The sequence below is a fragment of the Tursiops truncatus genome, chromosome 8 (genome assembly GCF_011762595.2).
Source record: "Tursiops truncatus isolate mTurTru1 chromosome 8, mTurTru1.mat.Y, whole genome shotgun sequence".
NCBI classification, from domain to species: Eukaryota; Metazoa; Chordata; class Mammalia; order Artiodactyla; family Delphinidae; genus Tursiops; species Tursiops truncatus.
The window spans coordinates 94,529,349-94,554,135 of record NC_047041.1 but is presented as its reverse complement, the minus strand read 5'-3'; the positions used below and the strand labels follow the sequence as shown (position 1 = coordinate 94,554,135).

General features: G+C 54.5%; 1 protein-coding gene and 1 long non-coding RNA gene across 3 annotated transcripts in view; one reads left to right on the top strand and one right to left on the bottom strand.

The window, feature by feature from the left end:
- The window catches only part of CREB3L1 (cAMP responsive element binding protein 3 like 1), a 35,111-nt gene that overhangs the window by 1,957 nt on the left and 8,367 nt on the right, over positions 1-24,787 (bottom strand). For both annotated transcript variants that reach the window (XM_073808841.1, XM_033860560.2), the window contains exons 2-10: positions 13,613-13,841; positions 10,342-10,526; positions 7,981-8,059; positions 6,021-6,178; positions 5,239-5,388; positions 5,028-5,086; positions 4,766-4,834; positions 2,680-2,779; positions 1,626-1,752 (exon numbers count right to left, since the gene is read on the bottom strand). In XM_073808841.1, the coding sequence (XP_073664942.1) occupies positions 1,626-1,752; positions 2,680-2,779; positions 4,766-4,834; positions 5,028-5,086; positions 5,239-5,388; positions 6,021-6,178; positions 7,981-8,059; positions 10,342-10,526; positions 13,613-13,841 (1,156 nt within the window). The remainder of the gene's footprint in view (positions 1-1,625; positions 1,753-2,679; positions 2,780-4,765; positions 4,835-5,027; positions 5,087-5,238; positions 5,389-6,020; positions 6,179-7,980; positions 8,060-10,341; positions 10,527-13,612; positions 13,842-24,787) is intronic.
- LOC141279386 (uncharacterized) overlaps positions 20,202-24,787 on the top strand; it is a 126,009-nt gene continuing 121,423 nt past the window's right edge. The window contains exons 1-3 of the long non-coding RNA XR_012333527.1: positions 20,202-20,276; positions 20,545-20,657; positions 22,041-22,098. This is a non-coding gene — a long non-coding RNA (uncharacterized lncRNA). The remainder of the gene's footprint in view (positions 20,277-20,544; positions 20,658-22,040; positions 22,099-24,787) is intronic.

Sequence of the window (24,787 nt, the reverse complement as noted above, 5' to 3'; positions counted from 1 at the left end):
GTCATCTCCTCTTCACCCTGCGGACACTGGGCCTGAAACCCACTGCGCTCACTCGGAGGGTTTTTTTACGGTACGTGCGCCTTTCACTGTTGTGGCCTCTCCCGTTGCGGAGCACAGGCTCCGGAGGCGCAGGTTCACAGGCCATGGCTCACGGGCCCAGCCGCTCTGCGGCATGTGGGATCTTCCCGGACCGGGGCACGAACCCGTGTCCCCTGCATCGGCAGGCGGACTCTCAACCACTGCGCCACCAGGGAAGCCCTGACCATCAACACTCCCTCCCTCTCCCCCTAACCCCAGGCTCCCCATCCCCCGCCGCCCCATTTCCATTCCTTCCTCTCCAAGGTTCCCTGTACCTCCCAACACACATAGGCCCCTCAGGCCTTGGGAAAATGGACACGTGGCTCTCAAGACCTTACTTCCCTGCCACCCACCTTCCTTAGTAACTAACTGTCCTGTTCTCTCCTTCTCAGGCTGCTCTGGTCCAGGGAGTGGTTTTCACTCCCCGCCTCTGCTTCCTCTTCCCCTAACCCTCCCCACGCCGCTTCCTCCCCTCAAGGCCCTGCAGGCTTAGCTCATTCTCCCTGAAGTATCCCTCCTTCTTGAAACTCACCCCTCCTCAGCTCCTCTCTCTCTGACCTCCCATCTGTTTCCTCTTCCTCCTCCTGCCCTGCTGGATAATTCGCTCCTGGTAAATGATGAGGGACTGTCTGGAAGTTCTTCCACAGGTCTATCTGAAGTATCCTCTGCTTCTGGAAACCCATACTATTCTTTGCTGCACCCTATACCAGTTCTCCCCTTGCCACTGTGTGTTGTATCTTTTCTCTCCTCTTGTGAGCTCATCAAAAAGGAAGCGATTGCATTCATTTAGTAGGTGCCTGCTGTGTACCAGGCACTGTGCTAACGGCCTTTGTGCACCATGTCATTTAGTCTTCACAACAAATGTGCTCAGGAAGTGTGGAACTTGTAACTCCCATTTTCAAGATAAAGTAATTGAAATTTAGTGTGAACACACATGCCTGAGGTCACGCAGTTAGTGAGTGGCAGATATGACTGACTCTGAAGCTCTATGCTCTTAACAATCCTCACAGTCCCCTGTGGGATGGTGGCTATCTGAGCTCACACTACCACTACCCCGCCTCTGCCCATGACAGACATTACCAGTGGATCCTGGCACTCCTTCCTGTTGATCCTGAGTGGCGCCTCAGAGTCCTTCTTAACACAGTGCTTCAGGCAGCCACCACCATCTTACGGAAAATGTCCCTGGAGCTGAAACTGTTTTCCTATCCCAGTTGTAAAATACTGATGGTGCTTAGCAGATGTCCCTACCAACTGGCACCATAATACATGGGGGCTAGGGTGGAAACATTCCTGTTATTCCCTAAACCTACCCCCGCAAGCCACTCCTGGGTGGGCTGGGAATCAGGGGCTCTTCACTGTAGTCCTAATTCTATAACTAACATTGAACACATCATAGACCCTTTGGGGGCCTCAGTTTCCCCATCTGCAAAATGAGGAGGTAGAATGAGACGGCACCAGCCCCAAACCTGGCTCCTCTCTTGTGTCTGGCTTCTGCTCTGAAGTTGGGGCTGGCATGGGGGGAAGGCAGCCTGGTTCAGAGCACTCACTCTGACTGGCAGTGTAGACGCTGTCAGTGGCCATGGGGTCTTCCTTCACAGTCTGGGAGCCGGAGGAGAACTCAGGGAGGCAGGGCACGAGGGAGCCCAGCACCAGGACAAAGCACAAGGCTGCCACCTGGTAGTGGAGAGAGAGCAGAGGGGCTGCAACCCTGGCCACCCCAATCCTCCCCCTGCCCCCGAGCCAATGGGGGCAAAAGGCTCAATATTTTTCCAGGAAAGCTGCTGCCAGAGCCAACCACCTCCTGCACATGGTGGAGGAGAAGGTAGAGGCTGTCGGGACATATCAGCCCATTGTAGGGGGGCCACCCAAGGCAGGGCTAGAAAAGAGGGGGAATTGGCCAATGTGGTTATCACCTATGGGGTGGAGGAATCAGGAAGGGAAGGAAGGGGTAGGTGTGGGAGGAGGCTGAGATTGGGGCAAGGGAGGGGAACGTATCTTCACACCAGATTCCCAGCAGGATTCCCAGGAAGGTGGGCCAGCAGGAGGAGGTTAAGAGTCACGGAGCCCAAACTAACCCCTGCCTCTACTGGGGCTTTGCCACCTGAGAGCTTGAGGATCTCGGAGGGCCTGGGGAGTGATTAGCCAGGAGGCAACAGGCTGTACAGCTCCAGGAAATGTGGAAGAGGGGCTAACAGAGGCCTGAGCCACAGCCTAGGCACCCACCCTCCATTCCAGAAAGAACCAGGTCCATACTTCCTCTCATCCCCCCAGGCCCATCACTCCACTCCACTGGGCCTGCAGAAGCTGCCTCCTCACGGGACTCGCCCTGCCATCCTCTAGCTGAGTTCACGTGAGTCACTACATATCCGCACCGTGTTAGAACTGGTCAGGGAAGGTCATGTACTGGAAGGTTCCATGGACTTGGGGAAAGAGGCTGGGGTCTGCTGGAGCCAGTGCACCAGGTACTAGGATGGTTTACTCTGGTGACACCGCCCACAATATGGCCAGGCCCTTGAAGCTCTGCCCGCCCCCCACCCGTAGAAAGCCAGCCTGGGGAAGACCTGTCCTCCTGTGGCCCTGTGGTGAGGGAACAGCACCTACCATGAGGCAGGTCCCAGTCTGGGTGGCAGCCATCTTGTAAGGCCTGGAGATCTTGTTGGTGACCAGAGTCTGGAGTTTCTGCAGCTGCTGGAGCAGGGTCCTGAGGAGGGCACAGCGGTCACCCGGCAGGTTCTGACCCAGCAGGCATCTCTACCTCAGGGAGCTCTCCCGGGGAGGAGCTGGGCAGCCTCCAGACATGGCTTCCACGCCAGGTGCCCGTTTCAGTCAAGACAGAAAAGGTCACCTCCCACGTGGCTCCTCTGTGGTGTGGCTGGGTCACCCTATGGAGGCTCAGGGGTGCCCCACGACGCGCTCCTGGCCAAAGGGGGGGTTGGAGGCGAGCCTGGACCACCTCAGCTGAGGCCCCTTTCTTTTTCTTACCCTGCACCAGCCACAGCTAAATTGACCCTCCCTCCTTTGTATCCACGGCACCTTGAGCTGATACGAAGGACACATCTGGCAGCTGCCTGGTATATGGTGAGGAGCAAGTGTCCAGGAAATGGTAGCTACCAGTTTTGTTAATTTTGTTGCTGTTTTTGCTTTTATCACGGCACCGGTAACACTTCGTTTATTTATGAATGTCTATGTCAGCCTCCTTCACTAACTATGGGCTCCCTGAGGGCAAGGACTGGGTCCCTCCCGGCGACGAATCCTCTGGGTACCCACAGAGGGTGCCCAGCCCACCCTTGGTGAACAAATGTTTAATTCTCTCTTTCCTCCACCCAGCCGGTCGGTGGGGTTGCAGTTCCCAGAATGTACAGCAGGTGGCGAAACAGCTCCAAGGGCCTCGGCCTATTTGGGACTAGGGAGGAATCTGGGCCAGAGGAAGGGGGTGAGGGGTGAGGGCTCCCGCCCCCCATCCCTGAGTCAGGGGGGCATTCTCCAGGTCATTCAGGGGAGTGGCTGGATCCCGCTGGAGAAGCTGGGGGAGAAGGAAGGAAAGAAGGAAAAAGCCTTCTGTTGAGCACCTGCTACATACTAGCTGTTGCCTGTTATTTTAATTACTCCCAGCCAACACTTATTACTCACAAACCTACTGTGGGCTCATGGCTGGTCACTATCAAGAATTCAGAATAATAACAAGAAAAAACAAAGAAGAAAAGCTAACATGAATGGAACATTCTCAAATGCCAAGGACAGTGCCGGCCCTTTACTTGCTAGGTCTCATCGCATCGTCACATGAATCCTGGGAGATACTGCTTCTATCATCTCCATTTAGACAGAGAAACTGGGGCCCAGAGAGGTGTACGTAACAGTTTTTCCAGGGTCACAAAAATGGCACCCAGAGTTGTGACTTTCCGTGGCTACTGCATGCCAGGCCCTGTGCGGGTTCCGTACGAATGTTTCTCAAGCTTAATTGTGCACGTGAGTCACCCAAGGATATTGTTGAAATGCAGATTCTGATTCAGTAAGTCTGGGGAGAGTCCTGAGATTCTGCATTTCTTTCTTTTTTTTTTAAAGGTTTTTTTGACGTGGACCAGTTTTAAAGTCTTTATTGAATTTGTTACAATATTGCTTCTGGTTTATGTTTTGGTTTTTTGGCCACGAGGCATGTGGGATCTTAGCTCCTCGAACAGAGATCGAACCCACACCCCCTACATTGGGAGGCGAAATCTTAACCACTGGACCGCCAGGGATGTCCCCTGAAATTCTGCATTTCTAACAAGCCCCCACGTGATGTTAATGCTGCTTGTCTGAGAAACTCGTTTTGGGTGGCAAGCATGTACACTGGTAGGTTCTAACTTTAGGGTGCATCAGAATTACCTGGAGGGTTTATTAAAACACAGACCATTGAACCCTCCCCCTGGAGTTCCTCTTCAATAGGCCTGGCATGAGGCCTGAGAATAAGCATTTCTAACAAGTTCCCGGGGGCTGCTGCTGTGCTGGTCTGTATCATCACTTTTAAGCACCTTACCAGCCCTGTCTGGTATCTAGATGGGAAACTGAGGGTCCCAGGCTGCAGAGTCCCTGTTTCTGGGGTTCTGCACTCAGTGACCTCTCCTCTCTCCTCCTCCCAGAGCTATGCCATAGCCAGGCACTGGCTGCAGGAGGGCAGGGGCCGGGGGACGCAGGTGGAACCACCCACCTGTTGGCATTCTCCAGGGTCTCCACCTTCTTCCACAGTTCGTTGTTCTCCGATGTAAAGGTCTCCACCCTGCGGGGGCCAAGCAGGCACAGGCTCGGGGGCAGCCCCCAGACTCACTGCTGCCCCCGTAGCCCTGCCCACCAGCATCCTAGTCCCCATGCCCCCCCCCGCCGCCCCTGTGAGAGAGGGCTGGGGCGAGCAGGCCAGGCTGGGGAGTGGGGCCCAGGCCACCCAAGCCGCCCACCTGCCCAAGACCTCTTACTTCTTTTCTAGACACTCCACGTACTCCTTCTTCTTACGGCGGCTCTCCTGGGCCGAGATCTAGAGGGGGAAGCCCCCAAGCGGGAGTTACACAGCACATATCCGCTTCCTGGGGCTCCCCAACTTCAGGGCTGGCATCACCAGGGGAGCAGAGCCCTCCCCGCCGAACCAGGGAAGCCCCAGGGCAGGGGCAGGGCCTGGCTCACGCTTACCTTGTTCTTGATTTTCCTCCGGACCCTCTTTAAGGCCTTCTCCTCAGCTTTGGTGAGGGGGAGTTTCGTGGGGATGGGGTAGCCCTCAGCAATCAGGGTGCGCTTTTCCTCCTCCGTCAGGAGCAGTGGCCCCGACGTCCCCTGTAATTTCTGTGGGAAGGGGGACACGATAGTTAGGAACCAGACAGCCCTGCATTCAAATTCCAGGTCTGCCATTTACTCTTCGCGTGACCTGGGCAAGGCACTCAACTCACTGAGCCTTGGTCTCCTCATCTGAAAAAGGGGCAGATCTGAATTAAATCCAATAACATGTATCAGGTGCTCAGGACGTTGCTGGGAGCCTGGCATGTTTGGCCCTCCGTATATTGCTGGGGGTGGGGTGGTCCCGAGATCCCATCCTGGAACCCACAGCTTCAAAGCTTACTTGTCCAGGGCCCCCTAAACAGCACCCACCTCAGACACCCACCACCTCTTGGGAGGTTCCACACCCATCCCAGTGGATTCTGGGCCTCCTGAACATTGTTCTCCAAACAGTGCCCTTTGGGGGCAGCCTGGGCCGTCCCCCTGAAGGTGAGGAATGTCAAGTTCTAGTCCTGGCTCTGCAATAGCGTGGGTTCGGCAGGCCTCTTGGACTCTCTACCTGTTTCCTATTTACCCCAAGGCACGATTAAAAGACTGTCACTCCCATCTGCCAGGCAGGCACCTCTCTGAATTCTGATGGGGGTGGGGATCAGGCACTCAATTCCTTGACTCTAGGGTCAATCCACCCCCCAGCTGCTTACGTGAGGGGCAGTGAGGAGCGGGGAGGTGGAGATGGCTGTGGAGGAGCGGGCCATGGGCCGGATGGGGCTGGAGGGGGGCAGAGAGCGGGGACTCTGGGAGCCGTCACTGTCGCTGCCATGGCTGCTGGGGGGCGTCGGAGGCATCTGCACCAGGTCCTCTGGGGAGAGCAGGAGAAGCCAGGTTAGCAGGGTGGCGCCCCAGCTCTGGTCGCACAATCAGAGTTCAGCATAGCACGGGCCTAAGCCAGCCCGGAATGACTGTGGGACTGGCTGCTGGGGCCTTGACCGCTATAACATCGGAAGCCCCTCTGCCATGTCAGAAAGACGAGCTGATGTCCCAGAAGACAATTCCTGGGTGCCACCCCATCTCTGACTCCGCAGAAGCCTGGCTCCTTTAAGGCTGGTTCTTGGTGGGGATATCACAGAGGCTGGATTCTTGGGGTCCCTCCCCTACCCCTGACTTCACAGGGCTCAGGAGCTTTGAGACTCCAACTTGACAACCCCAGGAGGTGACTGGAATCTGCCCATAGCAAGACCCATGGGGATCAGGCTGGGCAAGCCGCAGCCTCTGTCCCTTTCTTTCCACTGCAAAACCCCAGGGTGTCCATTTTCAACCTCAGGGTAACAGGACAGCAGGCACTGGGCTTTCAGCAGACCCACCAGGAGCACTGCTCTCCCCAGCATGCCTTCTGTGCTGCCTCTCTGAGGCCACAGCATCAGGAAGATTGACGCCCTGCAGGTGGTCAGGAAGAGGCCTGGGCGGAGCCAAGAGGACCAAGAGCCTTGCTGCAGGGAGAGCTCCCAGGCCAGCACAGAATGCCCAGATTTAAGTCCAGGTGCGGGAATCTGGAGCTGACTGCACCGCAGAGCCGGGCTGAGGCTGGCAGGAGGAAGCACGGCATCCTTCCGGGCTCGACCCATGACTGCCTCCTGCAGGAGTCGCCTCTCCCTTCTTTGGCTCTCATTTGTCTCTTATGGATGCCAGACTGTAAAGACCACTGAACTTGGACTCAGAGAGACCTGAGTTCGAGTCTTGACTGTGGCCACAACTGTGTGACCTATAGTTATGTTTACTTAACCTCTCCCAGCCTCGCTTCCCTGCTGAATGGGGCTGAAAGGACTCCTTGCACGGAGCCAGGAGGATGCAATGGGCTAATGTATGGAAACACGCTTTATGAATTGAAGGGCACTCTGCAATGTAAGGTGTTTTCACACTGGTCCCTTTCTACCTCCTGTTAATTCCGTATCTTCTCTCAGAGGCTGGGACCAAATTGAGGGTGAAACTTGGGCCTTATTCATCTTTCTAAACCTTGTGGTACTTAGTCCAGGGCCTGAATAAGCACAGTAGATGCTTAATCAATGTTTGATGAATTAATGAGGTGGGGTTGGAAAGATTCAGTTAGCCCTTTCTCTTTCTGGTCAACCCAAGAAGCTTCCTCTGTTCTCTTCTCCCCTGTCAGGTCTGGGGATGTGCTTTCAAGGCTCCTGGGGATCTGCCATCTTTAATCCATACACTGCTGTATAATTGGTGGTTTGTCTGTGGCTCACACTACTGTGTGATCTACTTGGGTACAGGGACTGTCTTCTCTCTCTGCTTCCCCAGCTCCTGGGACTAGGAGATGTCCAGTGAACTCTAGTTGGATGGATGGATAAACGGATAGATGGATGGATGGACAGATAGATGGATAAATAAGTAGATGGATGGATGGACTGATGGCTATAGAGTGGACTTCAATGAATGAATGATGGGAAGGGTGAGAAGGTGTTGATAGTAGTGATGACAGCTGTAGATTGTGTCAGAAGGGGACTGGAGGGATGGAGAATGGGCAGGGTGGGGAGGAGAGAATATTCTGGGGAGAGGTGGGAGGTGTCGAGGGAGATGGGTGGGCCGGACCAAGGGAGTAAAGAATGCGGTCTGCCCAAGACTGGAGAGGAAGAGTCCCTCTCTGGACACACTTACCTGGTGTCACTTTGAGGAGCTGGTTTACCTCCTGAGGCTCTGCTTTGATCACTGGCAGCTGAGTCATCTCTCCCGGGGCCTGAGGAAGAGACAGGTCCAGCTCCGTCAGCTGCCCCGGGGGCCCGTCCCCACCATGCCATCCAACCTCCCTCTCTCCCTGGGCCTGGGGGTCTGCCCTGCAGCATTAAGGAAGTATCTGGGCCCAGGGTTCCAGGCACATTCCAGAGGAGCAGAGGCAAGTTCTCGTGCTTAGAGAAGTCAAGTAGACCTAAGAAAAGAGAATGGTGGCCAAGTAGCATCGTTTAGCCTCTAAGCTCAGAGAAAGGAGGGCCTCCTGTGGCCTCTGAGGCCAGGGCCATCTTTCTGGTGGAGGCTGACCCTATACTGACTGTGAGCCCATGTGGGTTGCCATGAGGACGGGAGGTAATGTCTGGCAGGTTGTAGTTGTTCAATGAGCGGTAACAACAGCACAGACGAAGGAGGCATTAACTGGCTGGGGGCCCAGGGAAAGCTCCCTGAGCAGCTGAAGTTTGAGTCCTGATGTATAAATAGGAGTGTTCCAGATAAAGGATGGGGCAGTGTGTAGATGAGGGGAGAGGCATTCCAAGAAGAGGGAAAAGCATCTGCAAAGGCACAGAGGCCAGACAGAGCACAGCTTAGATCTGGAAACTGCAAGTATTAAGGGTGTCCAGAGTGCAGGGGTGTGTGTCAGAGGTGGAGTGGTGAGAAACAAGACCAGAAGATCTGGGGGGAGGGTGTGGGGAGGGGGTGAGTAGAATCCAGACAAAGAAGTTTGAAACAATGAGGAGCCCCTAATGGGTTTTTAAGCACGGGACTGATAGAATTAGATTAATGCTTTAAATAAACATGCATTCCTATTTCTTTAGGCCATCCCAACTTGCTGTTCCAGAAAGGACATCAACAGGCATGGCTTCCTACACACGAGGACCAACACACATACAAGGGGTGTTCTCTTTGAGAAGGCGCTGTGTTGGGTGTTGGATTTCAGGGCCATCTCTCCCCTCCAGGTCTGCAGCCAGCAGAGAGGTCATGATATCGTGGGTGGGACCCAGAATCCCGAATTTAGGCAGGTGAGTAAGAATCCCAGGAGGTTAAGGCTGGCAGGGACCTTGGAGATTCCCTGGTCTACATCCCAGCTCAGGCCTCCAGTGACAGATGAAGGGACTGCGATGCAGTAGGGTGACAGCTCTCATGTGGGTCCCACGCTCATCATTGTCATACCAACTCCTGGTTCCTGTGCCTTCCACTAGGGGGTCTCGGCCTCACTAGAGTGGGAAGTGTGGGCTCTGGGGTCTGGCGGCTGAGTTTGGAATGCAGCTCCATTGCTTCTGACTGTGCAATGTGGGGCAAGCTGCTTAACCCCTTCCACCTCAGTTTCCTTCTCTGAGGCATGCGCACAGCTTCCAAGACCCTGGCTGCCGCTGCCGTCATGCCTTCCCTTCCTGCTATGGCGAGGGCTGAGGAGTCGCAGAGCCAGTCCTAGAGGTGGTCCGCAAAGATCCTCCCCGTTTGCAGCCAGCCCTGAATCCTCAGGTCCCTGGTGGAGTAGGAGGGGCTGACCTTTCTCACTTTTGGTCCCGTACATTTTGATCAGGTGAGCTGTGTGGCCAGCAGGGGGCAGTGCCAGCCAAACCTTGACTCTAGGGATTTCAAGGTAACCCTCATGCTGTAGACTCAGGGGTAGGACCCCCTTAGCAGTAGTTCATGCTCCCATTTTACAGAGAAGGAAGCTGAGGAAAAAACAGGGAAGGCAACATGCCCAGAGCACAAGTGAGAGCAGAGCTGGGACCCAGGCAGGGCATCTCCCAGGAGCCAGGGGTCTGGGATGTCAACTTTGGATTTACAGCCAACTGCTCTTATCTATACATTCACGGCGGTGAGGGCTGGCATGAGGGTGTGGGTTAAAAATACTCATCTCGTGAATATAAACAATTGAAATATGGCATAATTTTTATCTTTCCATTTAGGTGTTTCTTCCTTTTTAAAAATCCAGACACTTTGAGAAAATTAAGTGGCCTGGGCTGTCTCCTTCCCTGAGACCCTGGACTGGGCCCCTGATGCCCAGCCCTGCCTGGGTCCCTGTCATTTTTCTTCGGCACACAGTGAGGGCCCCAGCTTATTCCGAGGGTGCTGTGGTTTGAGCCCGTTCTAGGATGGTGAAGGGATGGCTCAAGGGATGGGCAGGTGTCTGGTCTGGGAGTTCCGACTCTCAGTCCTGAGGGTCACATTGCTCCCTGTTCACAGAGACCCTGTGTGCACAGGGCTTTGGATTGCTCTTCCCACAGAGACCCATCATCCCTCCTCCCTCCCTCAGCCCCTACTAACAGTCCCCAGGCTCACCTGGTGGGGGATGGGCAGCCTGGTCAGGGGGCTGAGGCCCAGCAGCGGGGTGGTGGCCATGGCAGCAGCGGCAGCCATGGCTGAGGAGGCAGCCAGAGGGTCCATGGGCAGCTCCGGGCTCTGCTCCTGCTTCACCATGACTGAGCACAGTTTGTGTCCCAGCACCCACGCTCCGTGTTCCATATCTAGGGAAGGGGGCAGGACCCAGGCTCAGGGGACTCCTAGAGCAGAGGGCTCAGCCCCTCTCCTGGCCTCTTGGAGCTGCTCTGGACAGGACTGTGGAGAGATGCTAGGGTATACCGGGAGGCAGGCGGAAAAGGGCAGGGGGCGGCGCTTGTGAGGTAGGAGGGCGGAGTGGGCTGGGGTCAGAAGAGGTGGGGGCATCTTCTTCATTCAGCAGTTTACAGAGTGGGCTTGGACAACAGACCCCTCCTGACTGGCTGTGTGACTTTAGGTAAGTTGCTTAACGTCTCTGAGCCTTAGCTTCCTCATCGGTAAAAGTACCTGACAAGAAGTAAATGTTCAATAAATGGCAGCTATTGTGAATACAATTATTGTTATTCAGTAAACATCTGCTGAGCACCGTGCTAGGTGCTGGGCATCTGGTGAGAGTCACGAGCAGTTTAGTGCAGTTAGAACGCAAAGGGAAGGAGAAGATGGGGTCAGAGAGGCCAGTGGGGATGGCATGGCCTTGGAGCTGCGACTTTGTCCTAAAGGTAACGGGGAGGCACTGAAGAGTTTTAAGCATGCTCAGATTTGTAATGTTAAAAAAGATCATTCTGCCTGTGTGTGCAGACTGGCCCGGCAGAGGGAGGCAGGGAGACCCGCAGGAGGCTGTTGAAATTGTCCAGCGAGAGAAGGTGATGCACATGCTAAGGCAGTGGCAGTGGGGATGGTGAGGAAGGAACATACTGGAGATACATTTAGAAGGAAGAATCCACAGGACCTGGTGCCTGGGGGGGCATGCGGGGAGTGAGGGCTCATGCTCAGGTTTCCCAGGGCAGTTTCCACCTCGTGGGCCTCCTGGCCTCACCTGGGTCACAGAGCTGCTGGGCATCCCGCCTTTTCCTGATGGGTGTAGCCCTGCCCCTGTTGGCCCCAGCACCTGGCTCTGGTGAGGCAGAGGTCTGAGGAGCCAGCATGGGTGGGCTAGAGGGGACTCTAGCCTTTGGAACCCACTGTGGGTGGGGAGAGGGGTCAGCAGCTGCCTGATCCCACCTCAGAGGCTAGGCCCCACCCTGCTGGGAGGCTGAGGGCCTCAGTTCTGGGCTGCAGGCTGCCCCTGGGCTCCAAGAACACCCACAATCTTCCCAAATTACAGGGCCAGCCCGCTGGCCTCCGGGAAGCTGCCCCCTGCAAAGGACCCACAGACAAACTGCTCTAAAAATAGACTTGGGGTGGTGAAGAATTGCCGGGCTGGGAGGCTGTCCACCCCACATGCTACCCTTCCCCAGGCTGGGGTCTGACACCCCATCGAGGTGACCTCCAGAGGCTGGGCTGAGGCCAGGGCACACAGGGAAGTTGAGACCTCCACAGCCACAAGCCCTGGAGCCACTTAAAGCCCCACAAGGTGTCCCTGCCCTCAAGCGGCTGGATGGGGGCCGGGTACAAAGTCCCGTCTCTGCCCCTGGGGAATCGCAAAGACCCTCAGAGGCAGCTCACACTTCTTGCACTGAGTCTAATTCTAACTCTTGCTGCATAAGAATTTGTGTATTCCTCCCACCAACCCTGGCGGCGGGCACTGCTCTTCTGCCCATTTAATAGTTGAGAAGATTAAAATACTCACTCAAGACCATTGTCCTCCAAAGGGAAAGAGGAATAAGAGCCCTGTTCATGGTTCTAGACACGATAGTTTTAATAGGACTTTTATACACATAAGGAAATAGTCGCTAATTTTATATATATATATATATATATATATATATACATGTACACACATACACACACATACACACACACACACATGAAATGTGCTGGGCACTGACTGAGCTGGGTACTTTTCATATATATATTTTTAATCTTGGCCAGAATTCTCAAGATACCTAGCGTCTTCATTTTGTAATTGAGGAAACCGAGGTCCAGAGAGGTTAAGCAACTTGTTAAAGATCACACAGCAGCCGGTTGAGGCGCCGGGATGCACACAAAAGCCAGTATCCTTTAGCGCCCCTTAATGCCGGCAAGTGTGGTGGGTGGCATGGGTGTGAGGTTTAGAATCAGGGGGCCTGCTTGCTCCCAAGTCCCTGCTCTGAATTTACTGTGTGCGTAACCTAAATAACTCAGCTTTCCCGAAGTCTCATTTTCCTTATCAGACAAATGGGGAGTATGATAAAAGTGATTCTGACCTCACCTGTGAGTTGTGAGAGACAAATGAGATAATAACACGAAGGTACTTTGTGAACTGGAGAGTGCTATAGAAATGTTTATTGTTATTCCCATTTGTAGATGAAGAAACTGAGGCTTATCAAGGCTAAGACATATGTCCAAATATGATGGAGCCATATGAGGAAATGCCCAAAGAGACCATTTCTAGGTGGGGCACAGTCTGGAGTTCTCAAATGTTGATCACCTGAGAGGAAAAACTCAAAGGGCCCTTTGCTTAAAAGGGAGGGAGGTGGGGGAGAGGAGAGCTTTAGAGAACCCTACCTTTGGCAATAAAAGTAGGGTGCAGGGGAGTTCCCTGGTGGCCTAGTGGTTAGGATTCCGGGCTTTCACTGCCGGGGCCCGGGTTCGATCCCTGGTCGGGGAACTGAGATCCTGAGATCCGTGTGATGTGGCAAAAAAAAAAAAAAAAAAAAAAATAGGGTGCAGGTGTTTCGCCCAGGTAACATCTCAGAGGACATCACAGTGTGAGGAGGTGGTAAGTTTCTAGAGTCTTGGTGACTTGTCCACATTTATTGTTTAATCCTCCCCTCCCCCCCAGCTGTTCCCTCTAAGGCTGGTTCCCAGACCTAAGCATGCATCAGAATCACCTGGAAGGCTGGATCCTTCCCACAGCGTTTCTGATCCAGCAGGTCTGGGTGTGACCTGAAAATCTGCATTTCTAACAAGTTCCCAGGTGCTGCCCCTGGTCTGGGACCCACCCTTTGCACATCACTGACCTAAGTCAGCCAAAGACCCTCTTGAGAAATGCCCTTCTGGGTCTGACTTGCGGAAGAACAAAAAGGCGGGGGGCTCCTCGGGTCTGGTGTCCTTCCTCTGGGTCTGGTGTCCCTCCTCTGGGTCTGGTGTCCCTCTCGGGTCTGGTACCCTGGGCCCCGCCACCCCTTCTTACCTTGGGTGGTATCCTCCATCTTGATGGGCACAATGGGGCTCTGAGGTGCCGAGTCACCGCTCAGGGAGTAGCTGTGCTCGGCCTGGATGCCCGGCGTGGGGGAGTCCAGTTCCATGTCCAGTAGAGGGCTCTTCTCGTCCAGCACGGGGTCATCAAAGAAACTGCTGAACAGGTCGTTGGAGAAGTCCTCCATGTTCTCTGCAAAGTGGTCCAGGTGCTCAGGGAAGTGCTAGCAAAGGGGGAGGGGAGAGGAGGGAGTCAGCTCACCCTGGAAAGGGGGCGCAGATGCTGCTCTGGTGGTGCCACCAGCCCTGCCACCAACACCACTGTCCCCACAACCTCCCCATTACTCTTCCCTCCATCATTAATACCACCACCACCAACACCAACTTCTCCCCAGCCCACATCATCATACCAACTATTATCATTTCTATCACTACTGTCACCCCGTCATCACATTACTGCCACCACCACCTCCACCACCGTCTCTAGCCTCTCTGTCAGTATCCTCAAGGGTGAGTCCTGGATGGTGTGAAATAATCCAGGTGATAGGACACAGGGCTTTAGTGCTGGCTCTGTGACCTTGGTCAAATCACTTAGATTGCCCAAGTCTGTTTCTCAGTCCACCCTACTTCCTTCACGGGAGGACTAAGTACTAAAGATTAAGTGTATCTATGCCAGCAAGTTTGCATTCCAAAGGCAATATCAGTGACTTTTGTATTCTCTTTTGCTGGAATGCAAGGTGGTGAGATTATTGAGGACTCTGCCCCCCTCATTAGTACAGTCCCCATTTGTCCACATGCCTCCAGTGTCTCCCTTTTCCCAGCCATTCTTTATACCAAGAGATTAGGCTCCAGAGCCATATCATTTGGATTTGAATCCTGGCCCTGATGCTCCTAGCTATGACTCAGTGCCGTTCAAACTGTGGGTGGTGACTCATTAATGGGTTGTGAAATCAATTTAGTAGGTCACGACCAGAATTTAAGAAAAAAGAAAACAGAACAAAATAGAGTAGAAAAATATCAGAGTGCACATAGGGAAGTTAAATACTTGGTAGATTTTTTTAATCTCAGTTTTGTGTGTGTGTGTGTGTGTGTTCTTGGGAAGGATGTCAAATATATTTCTCAGAAACAAAATAGTCTGAAAAATATTGGTCTCCACGATCCTGGGAAAGTTGATTAGTGTCTCTATGTTTCATTTCCTCCTTTGTACAGTGGGGATGATTATAGTTCCTATCTGCTAGGGTTATTGTGAAGATTAAACAAGTTAATGCATGTCAAGCACTTAGAATAGTCCCTGGTACATAGTAGCTACTCAACAAACCTCTTATTAGTAAAGCATCCAGTGGCTGGCACATAGGAGGTGCTTGTTTTTTCTCTCTAAAGAATTATAAATATGTAAGGAAATGTTGTTCATTCTTTTTTTTTTCTGGCCGCGCCACACAGCATGTGGGATCTTAGCTCCCTGACCAGGGATTGAACCTGCACCCCCTGCAGTGGAAGCACAGAGTCTTAACCACTGAACCGCCAGGGGTGCTCCCTGTTCATTCATTTTTTACTGACTGAATGAATTTGCTGGGGCTTTGCTTCTGGCCCTGGGGTCCCACCTGGAGAGTGGGTAAGGACTGACTTCTGGAGTCCAGAGTTGTTGGCTTTCTGGCCTGGAATACTTGGAGCCTGTCCTAGTCTGGAAGGGATGAGCAGAAAAGCCCTCTGTCTGAGAATAAGATTCAGAACCACATGAGCATCTGTGTGTGGGGGGCAGGGGATGAGCCCAAGCTCTGCAGATAAGCTTGCTTTTGACTCCTAGCTCACTCCTTGCTAAGTTTACTTCACTTCTCTGGGTCTCAGTTTCCTCATCTGTAAGGGGGAAATAATAGTTCCTACCTCACAGTGTTGTAATGAGGATCAAATATTTGTTAGGTGCTTAATGCTACCCTCATAGGATTATGAGGATAAAATGAGGAAATACATATAACACATGTATACAAATAACATACGTATATATCTGTACAGCAAACACATGTAACACTGAGAACAGGGCCTAGAATGCAGTGAGTGCTCAATAACTGTTAGCCATTGTTATTATCAAAAGCCTAACTCTGGGCCTGAGGTGAACGGAGCCTGGAGCCAATGCAGGGAGGTGGCTTGGTCCTCCCCCCAAACAAAGCATGGATCAGAGAATCCATGATAAAATGAGCTCAGAAACCCATCGTCTTAAGTACTCTCTCCTCTCCCCAGCTTGTCAGAACTTACCATCCCTATCCTACACTTTTCTTGTGGTTTTAACTTTCTGAAGTGCTTTCATACACATTGTCTTATCTAATCCTTACAATTACCCAAGGAGACAAGGAAGTTGCGTATCTATATTTGACAGGTAGGGAAACCGAGGCTCAGGGAGCCAAGGAAAGCAGGGAAGCATCCACAACCACAGTCACACCCCAGTCCTCCCCCAATGGCAGCAGACGTTCCCCTCATCGGGAATTGCCTGCCTGTCAGACTGTGAACTCCCTGAGGTAGTAGGGTCTGGACTTGTTTACCTGCTGGGTCCCATCCCCTGGCCCAGGATAGACACTCAACAGCTATTGGTGGAGGGACAGCGCCTTGTACCCCAGAGGGCAATGCCATCAGTATGTCATTCGTCCCATCAGTGCCTGGGGTGCGGCAGTACCAGGAAGTCAAGGCTGAACAAGTCTCCAAGACTGTGATCTCAGCCAAAGGCCATTTACAGTGTGCAATGCCCCCCAGCCACCTAGCCAGCCACAGTCTGGACTGTGCTAGCTACACCCTCAGCAGAGTCTGGGTCAGCCCACCGGGGGGCGCCCTCTCTCTCCCTCTGTCTCTCTCTCTGGCTCTCTCTCTCAGGGTCTCTGAAAGGCCTGGTGTGAGGCCCAGTGGGAGGGGGTTGTGAAGAGCCTAGTGAGTCAGCTGCTAAGGTATTTCTGCGGCAGCTGCTTCTCAGGCGATAAGGGTTTGCCAAGCCCTTTCCCCGGGCCTGGGAGAGGAGAGAAGCTTCCTCCAGTCTGGGCCGGGGTCCCTAAAGGATTCCAGGCAGATGAGCCAGGTCCGTCTCAGAGACCCCTTTTGGGGTGCCCGCAGGCACCTGCTGAGGGAGATCAGTTGGTCCCTGCTTTGTGAGCAGTCCCACCCCACCTGCTGGAGACAGCAGCAAAGGCCCAGCAGGACAGAGCTTCCAGAGGGTGGGAGCCAAGTGGAAGGGGAGGGCGGCCAAGGGGCAGGCGGATTGGGGGTGGGGGACACTCAGAGAACCCAGTCCTCCTTGCTCAGGGCTTCCCTGTGTGCTGGGTGGACCTCTGGGGGCAACGGTGGGATGTCCCATCATCCCCAGGCCCACCTCCTGCTCATGCGAGCGTGCCAGAGGGCCTCCCTTTAGAGAGCTTTGAGCCCTATTTCTATCTGGTGTCTGGCCCCTCAGAGCAGCCCAGTTATGGCTGGTTTATACCACCAATTTAGAGGCAGAAGGGACCTGAGAAAGCCCATGGTCCACACCCCCTCTCCCCACTTGCTAATGAGGAAACTGAAGTCCAGAGAGGGACCTACCAGGGTCACACAGTGAATTGGTGATGCTGAGGGAGAGGTTATCCGCAGCTCTGGGGCTGCACAGGAATGTGGAGCAACTTCTCCTTCCTGTCCTCTCTTCTTCCTCTGTACCCACCCTCCCCCCAGCCCTGGAAAGCCCCCTCTGGAGATCTCAGGCCTCCTCAGCTTGAGCAAGGCCCCTTGTCCCTTCTCCCACCCCCCCAAAACCACACCCAGCTCTTTCTCCAGTTCACACACAAAAAGTTCAGGTTTCAGACTACCTGATGGAAAACGATTGGGGCAGCGAATCAACGTTCTGAGGGGGATAGGGTTCTACTGGGGGTGAGCGTTCTACCGGGGTTGCCTTTCCAAGCAACTGGGGTGGGAAGCCAGAGAAGGAAATATTATGATTTGTTTCCCTCCTTGTTGAAGACTTTTTCCAACAGTCTTGCCAATGTAAGCTCCTTCCCGGCTGCCACGCGCAGCCGGCGCCGGCTCCCCTCTCTTGGAGGACAGGTCCCGAGCTCTCGGGCTCTCAGCCCCGCGCACCCCTCCCCCTCCGCAGCATCTCCTCCCGGAGCCGGGTCCCAGTCGCCGACCCTTTAAGTTTAAAGGAGAGTGTCCAGTCGGCCCCACGTGGCCCAAGAGAGGTTAACGCCGGCGCGCGGGGGGCCGCCCCGCGCCGGAACCCAGCATGCTCATTGGTCGGATCTGCGGAGGTCGTGGCCAATGGGAGGAGGCTGCGAGACACCCGCCGCTGGAGCCGCGGGGAGGGGGCGGGACGAGGGCACTGCTCGCGCGGGGGAGGGCTCGCGGCCTCCGCCGAAGGCGCGAGCTGCGCAAGGTTAGAGTGTGTTTGTCTTGTGTCCCTTTCTGCACCTGAGGCAGAGGCAGAAATGGCCCCTTTGAGCTTTCAGGTGCGCCTGGCAGTTCTGTGGTGCCCTAAGACCCTTACCAGCTGTGTGGCCTCGACCCTGCACCGGGAGCCCGAGGAAGTGAAGACAGAGGGGAGGCCAGGCCCCAATTCTTAAATTCCTTCGCGGCTCTTCCAGCTCAGCGACTTCCTTCCCTCCTCGAATAATCCTACCTTGGGCGCATTGATGGGGCAACGGGAGTCTCTGTCCCAGGTAGGGGGAGGTGGGACACTCCAGGGCGGTAATAGCGCCGTCTGAGGCTCCTCTCAGTTCCCCTCCTCTAATTCCTCCCTGGGGGTCGATGCAGAGAGAAGGAAAAGCTCTGGGGACGCGGCTGTCACCTGAGGGTGTGTGTGGGAAAGAGGTTTCCCCACCTGCCGCAGCCTGAGAGCGCCCCTTTCTCTCTGGTCCCTACCCCTCGGCGCCTGCACCCGCATCCCGGGCTTCTCCCCCTCCCCAATCCAGGCTGATTCAGTCTGTGTTTGGGGGAAGGAGGGAGGAGGCCGGAGTGGGTCCAGGCTGAGCTGTGGGATAAGGAGTGGGGGGAATGCCGAGCCCGAACATTCCTTCCGAGAGAGTGAGCTCTGGGGAGCGATGGGAGGAGAGTCCTCTCACATTTCCCCTTCCCCTCCCCCGCAGGTTAGCCCCCCCCCCACCTCCTCCACTGACCCATACATTCCGGGACGGTTACTTGCCTCGTGGTCACTAGAAAATTGCCCCCATTTCTAGCTGAAGGGCAACCAGTCTGAGTCACTGTTGTGCCCTGTGTGTGGCGGTGAGGGGTGGGGGGTAGGGTCAAGAGAGAGCAGGGAGGGGCTTGGGGAAGGGAGGTGGGCCCCTGGGTACCCAGTGGTCCTCCTAGTCCTGAAGCATCACCATCCAGTCATTTGGGGATAGGGGGAGATCCAGGCATCTTCCCAGAGCTAGACTGGAAGGCTGTCCTAGGAAGGAAAAAAGGCCCTAGACTCAGACTCAGGAGGCCCCTGTTCAAGATCCATCTGTGCTGTGAGACCTGGGCAGGGGCAGGTGGTGTCTCCTCTCTAGGCCTGTTGCCCCATCCATTCCCCAACAGAGTCTGTGTTCCTACTGAGGCAGGGGTGGCAGGCATAGGGTGGAGTGGACTAGTCGTCAGAAAGTGGCCTCTTTTCCTCTGCTCTGGCATCTCTGGGGACTGTGAAGGGACAGAGCCAGTTTTCCTCATCCCTGGAGCCAGCCCCTCCCTGAGCCTTCCTGGCAGGGCACAGGGGTGAAGGGAAGCACATTGTTCCAGCCTCCAACCTCACTCTCATCCCCCATTCCCCACAGGCCCGGGGAAGGCGGCTGCTGAGGTTTCATATTTTCCCCCTACCAAACTCTTCACCACAGAGCCCGAGTCCAAATAAGCAGAAATGCTTCCCTGTGTGTGTGTGTGTGTGTGTGTGTGTGTGCGCGCGCGCGCGTGCATGTGCGCACATGCTACACAGACGTGGGCTGTGAGGTTCTTTCTTACACAGGGAAACACCATCTTCCTGACACCACACAACATAAGATCCCCACATTTAGACACATTCAGACTGTTCCCTATACAGCCTGGCACAGATACTAATGCACATACACACTCTCTGGGCTCACACAGGCTGACACTGGCAGGCACTGACACAGACCCAACAAGGAAACACTCCTCAGATGTGATCAGACAGACACAGACTCCCATGTGCGCACATACACACACATACGTGCAGTTACCCGAGACAGTCACGGTCACAGACGTGGGCATGCACACTCTCACACAAACACACACAACATCTCACAACACCACAGCGCTGAATGCGGACTGTGCCAAGCCACATGCCTGAGTCATGTGACCCCCAGCGAGGGAGCGTTGGGAGTCCCGGGCTTGCCTGGGGCTGGGACGGTGAGGGCTGGGACTGGAGGAAGAGGTACCATGGGAACTGAGCTCTTCCGTGCCTGTGTGCTGGAGAAAAGAAGTGGGAGAGGAAAGGGCAGGCTGGTGCCCGCCACAGGCTGCCGCTGTGCAGAGCAGGGTCCACGGTCTCTGCAGCCCCCAGCCCTGTTAGTCTGGCTCTCCAGTTCCCCCTCCTGACACTGTGGTAGCCCTTCCCTGGCCAGACCACAGGTCCCTCAGGAAAGTGAAGAGCTGGCCTTCAAGTTCCCAGCCAGCCCCTGGCATCTTCTGACCGGGCGGTCCATGTGCTGTGGCGCAGCCTTGGGGTGGGTACCAGGTACTGTCTGGGCAGAAGGAAGCGATGGCCGCTAGTGCCGCCGCCCAGGGCTGGGATTAGCTGTGACTGGCACCACTGAGGGCACAGCAGCCCAGGGTCTGGCTGCTGGAGATGTTGGTCCATAGGCAGTAGCCGGAGGATCCCTGTGGGACAGATCAGGACACTGGAGACTAAGTGCCAGGGCTGGCGCTGGGGGCCTCTGGAGAATAAGGGCATCTAGTCCCATCCACTTATTCATCACTCGTGCATTTGTTCAGTGTTTACTGAGGACCTACTGTGTGCCCAACCCTGTGGATACAGAGATGAACAAAGCCCAGTTCCTGCTCCCAAAGGGCTTCCTGACTAGTGGTGTGACCACCCATTTATGAAGGTAGGTGCAAGGCTTGAACTCTGATCTGTCTCCAGAACATTCTCCACCTTGGGATCTTCTAACATAAATATGACCATGTGACTCCCCTGCTCACTATCCACTAATGACTTCCTCTGTCCTTAGGCTAGTTTCCAACTTCCTTAGTATAGCTTGAAATGATCCAGCCATGTCACCTCTGTGTCTCGCTGTGTCCAATTCTCATCTGTGTCTCCAAAGCCTAGCACTGGTCCCAGCACATGGTAGGTGCTCAGCTCTTTGCTGAGTGACTGAGTGGGCGAATGAAGGAATGTGCCAGTGAGCAAATGGACTGAGGCCTTTCCTTCTGCAGCTGAGCCTCCAGGAGTGACTGCCCTGAGTTCCGCTCTGCTGCCAGCCTGCTTCTGCCCCAGGCAGTTTCCATACGCCTGGACGCCTTCCCTCGGCTCCTCCCTGGTGGGGCCCGTTGCACCCATTCTCTGGGTTGTTCTTTCCCAAGGCCTTTTTGCTCTTAAGCCCCAGCCGGACCAGGTACCTGGGGACCACAGCCCCCAACTCAGCTCTGGAGGAACTGTCCCCAGGGTTAGGCCAGGTCCCAGAGGATAAACGAAGCCCAGTGGCCAACCGGCCGAGCTGCTCTTCCGGCCCCTGGCCAGCTGGAAGGCCCTCTTGGGCTGGAGCCTGCCACCAGGCTCTGGCTGGAATTCCCTTGGCCTCTTCCCTCTCCTCTGTGCACTCAGCATTCGGCCTCTGGCTTCCTCAGCGGTCCTGGGCCTGTCTGAGTTGTCCTCAGGTTTTATTTTTGGAAGAAGTTGCATTCTCTCTCCTTATTTACTCCCTTCCTTCAGGGAAGGTGTGGGACCCCTGGGCTCGGCTGGGGATCAGGCTGTGACTCCAGCCCCTGGGGTTTGGACTTCCCTGGGGCTCCAAGGAGGGGACCTCCAAAGATTCCTGACCGATCTGATGCTTCAAAGCCATCTGACTCTGCCCTCCTTCCCCCACCCAGTGTGTGACTAATGCCTGCCCCTGCCCTTCTTGAAGAGCCCCAGGATAGCCAAAAGAAATCATTACAATTTTAGAGCTGAAAGGAATTCTGGCATCATTAGGTCCATCCCCGTTTACTTGTAGAAGCAATGTAGTTCAATGGTTATAAGCAAGAGAGGCAGACAGATCCAGTTCTAATCCTGGCTCTGCTGCCTACTGTGTAGCCTTGGGCAAGTTACTTAACCTTTCTGAGCCTCTGTCTCAGCTATGAAATAGGGGAACTTATATCTACGCCACCTGTGAGGTTGCTGTGAGGGTTAAATGAGACAACATTCGTAAAGTGCTTTGTACAATGCAAGACACATAGAAGGCTCTTTTCAAATGTAGCTATTATTATTATTATTATTATCATTATTATTACAGATAGGAAAACTGAGAGCCAAGGGAAGGAATGGACTTGCCCAGGATCACACAGCTCAAGGTAAGCAGCCATTCCCAGAGTCTTTCCTCTGTCTCCATCTCCCTTCCAAGGAGAAGGGAGGGGGCAGGCACCAGCCCAAAGGAGGAATCTCCTTGAGTCAGTCGCATGGGCAAACCCCTGGGTCTTCCATGGCTGCCTCCTGCATCAGGCCCGGGCCCTCCTCTGACTCAGGCATTTCCTCCACTGCCCTAGGGGCTTCTTGCTTACTGGAGGTGAGAGGTCCAGGGAGGAGACCCCAGGCTGAGGGTCCACCTCAGCCCCAAGGTGGACCCCAGGCCAGCGGGACTATGAGAGGAGGGGGAAATGCTGGGTCCTGACATCACAGAGCAGAGAAGCTGGAGCCACAGCCATGCAGGCCAGCTGGGGCCCTTCCAGCACGTCCAGATGTCTCAGGAATGTGCTGAGCTGGGAACCACCTCACTCCTTCCCTCACCACCCCCAAGCCCTCATCCCCTCATATGCTTGCTCAAGTTCTGCCTCTGCCCCGCCTCCTACCCTTCCTCTTTCATCTCTCCCTGGGAGAGCCTCGTGTCCACTGTCCCTCTGGTTCCTTGCCACAGTCCAGCTGCCTCTCAGACCTCTGAAGGGGTCACCAGAGGCAAGAGCCCTTCCCCTTCTGCAGACCCCCTGGTCTGACTATGAAGGGTGCGGGGGCGGGGAGATGGAAGCCTGAGCTAACTGGGAGGGGAAAGTTCTGAGCAGATAGTGCCTGCCAGATCGCAAATGTGGAACTGGTTTGCAGCCCTGGGAGAGAAAGGGGTGAAGGCTTTGGGGTGGTAGAGGGCAGGGTTGGGCCTCTTCTCCGGGAGGATGATGAAAGGGGCTTTGGGTATCTTGTCCCAGTTGATGGGTGGGAGGGCCAAGGAGAGGAGGTGCCAAGCTGGGCTGGGCTCAGAAGGAGGGCTCAGATCCTTCTAGGCCGCTGGGATCAATGGGGACGTGCTTTGCCTGATACTGGAGGGTCCTGAGAGTGTGAGGGAACCCCATTAGGGTCTTGGGATTGGGCCAGGAGGCACGACATGGTTCAGACTGGAGCTCTCAGCCCCAAAGAGGGACAGCTTGTGTCTCCGCAAGGGTGGAGTTGCCTTGGGCCTCCCCAGGCCAGCCTGGCCCCAAGTGCTGGGGATGAGAGAGCCAGAAGGGAACTGGTGCTCCTGGCCAGTGTGAGAGTGACATCAGGGCAGGGGGTAGAAATCAGAGGAGAGAAGGGACCTGGGGTCAGTTGCTGCCTCGGCCTGCTCTGGGCACAGAGAGGAGCCCACAATGCTGTCTTGGGGGAGAGGCCGTGATCATCCAGACAGGCTGACAGCTGGGATGCCCTAATGGACTCTAGACCTCCTAGCACTGACACGGTTCAGGGGAGCTGGGACCACTGCCCTGTCCAGCTCAGAACTATCATTGAGAACTATCACTGGCTCCCTTCTGCCTGCTGAAAAAACTCTCAGCTCCTAAGCACAGCATTCAAGGTTTGTCACAAATTGATCTCAACTTTCCACTATAGCTGGAACCCCTCATCTTTCCTTTCCCTCCAGCCTCATTGGATGACTGCTCCCAGTTCCTTAAATCTGCTGTAAGCTGCATGGCTGCAGGGCCTTTGCTGGTACCATTCCCTGTGCCTGGAAGGCCTTTGCCTTTTATCTCCTCATTCTAACTCCTATCAGCCTTTAAGGCCCAACTCAGTGCTGCTTCCGCCAGGAAGCCTTCCTTGATCACCCAGCTGGAGGAGTCCTCTCCATCTTATACCACTGAAGCATTCATCAGCCACTGGTTAATATGATGCCTTGAACTCTAATTATCCACAATGGGACCCATCTCTCCTTCTAAACTTTAACCACCTTGAGGGTAGGATATAGGATGGATTTCATCCTCGAACCCTCTGCAGGGCTTCACACAGGGACTGGCATACAGTATACCTAATAACAATAATAGCTAATATTTATATGCCAGGCACTGTTCTAGTTCCTTCCATGCAGTACCTGATTTAAGTTTCAGAAGATCAGGTAGCTACTATTAGTACTGCCATTGAATGGTTAAGGAAACTGAGGCACAGAGAAGTTAAGTAGCTTACCCAGTTTATTCAGTTAGCAAGTGGCTGAGCCAGGATTTGAACCCAAGCTCTGATTGCAGAGCGTGTGCTCTTAAGCACACATGACAACACTGGATGTTGAAGGAATAATGATCGATTTCCTGCTGTCCCATCCCAGCACCTAGGGCCAGATACAAAATATGGTCCCCCATTCCAGGCACTGTGTCCTCACATGGGGCCCCAGATTTGCTCATCCCTGGCCATCCCTCTCCTGATGCCCAGAAAGACATAGCCCTGAGAAGAGGCCTGGGGTCTTTTGCCTTTACCCAAAGAAAACAGCCTTTCAGCTCCAGAGAGGTCCAACAGGTAGGCAAATAAAATCCCTATGGTTAGGGGTCAACAAAGGGATGAAGATGGGACATTCCTCCAAGGGCAGTCCAATGCTGAGGACCGTCCTTTTGGGCAGGGACAGCAACAATCAGAATGAAAACAGCAGCAACAACTACTGTTTATAGAGGGCTTGCCGTGTGCCATGCACTGTGCTAGGCTCTTTGCAAGAGTTGTCTAACTGAGTCCTTGTAAGAACCCTGTGTGCTACAGTCATCCTTACTTAATGGATGAGGAAAATAAGCTCAGAGAGGTTAAGGCACCTGTCCAAGCTCA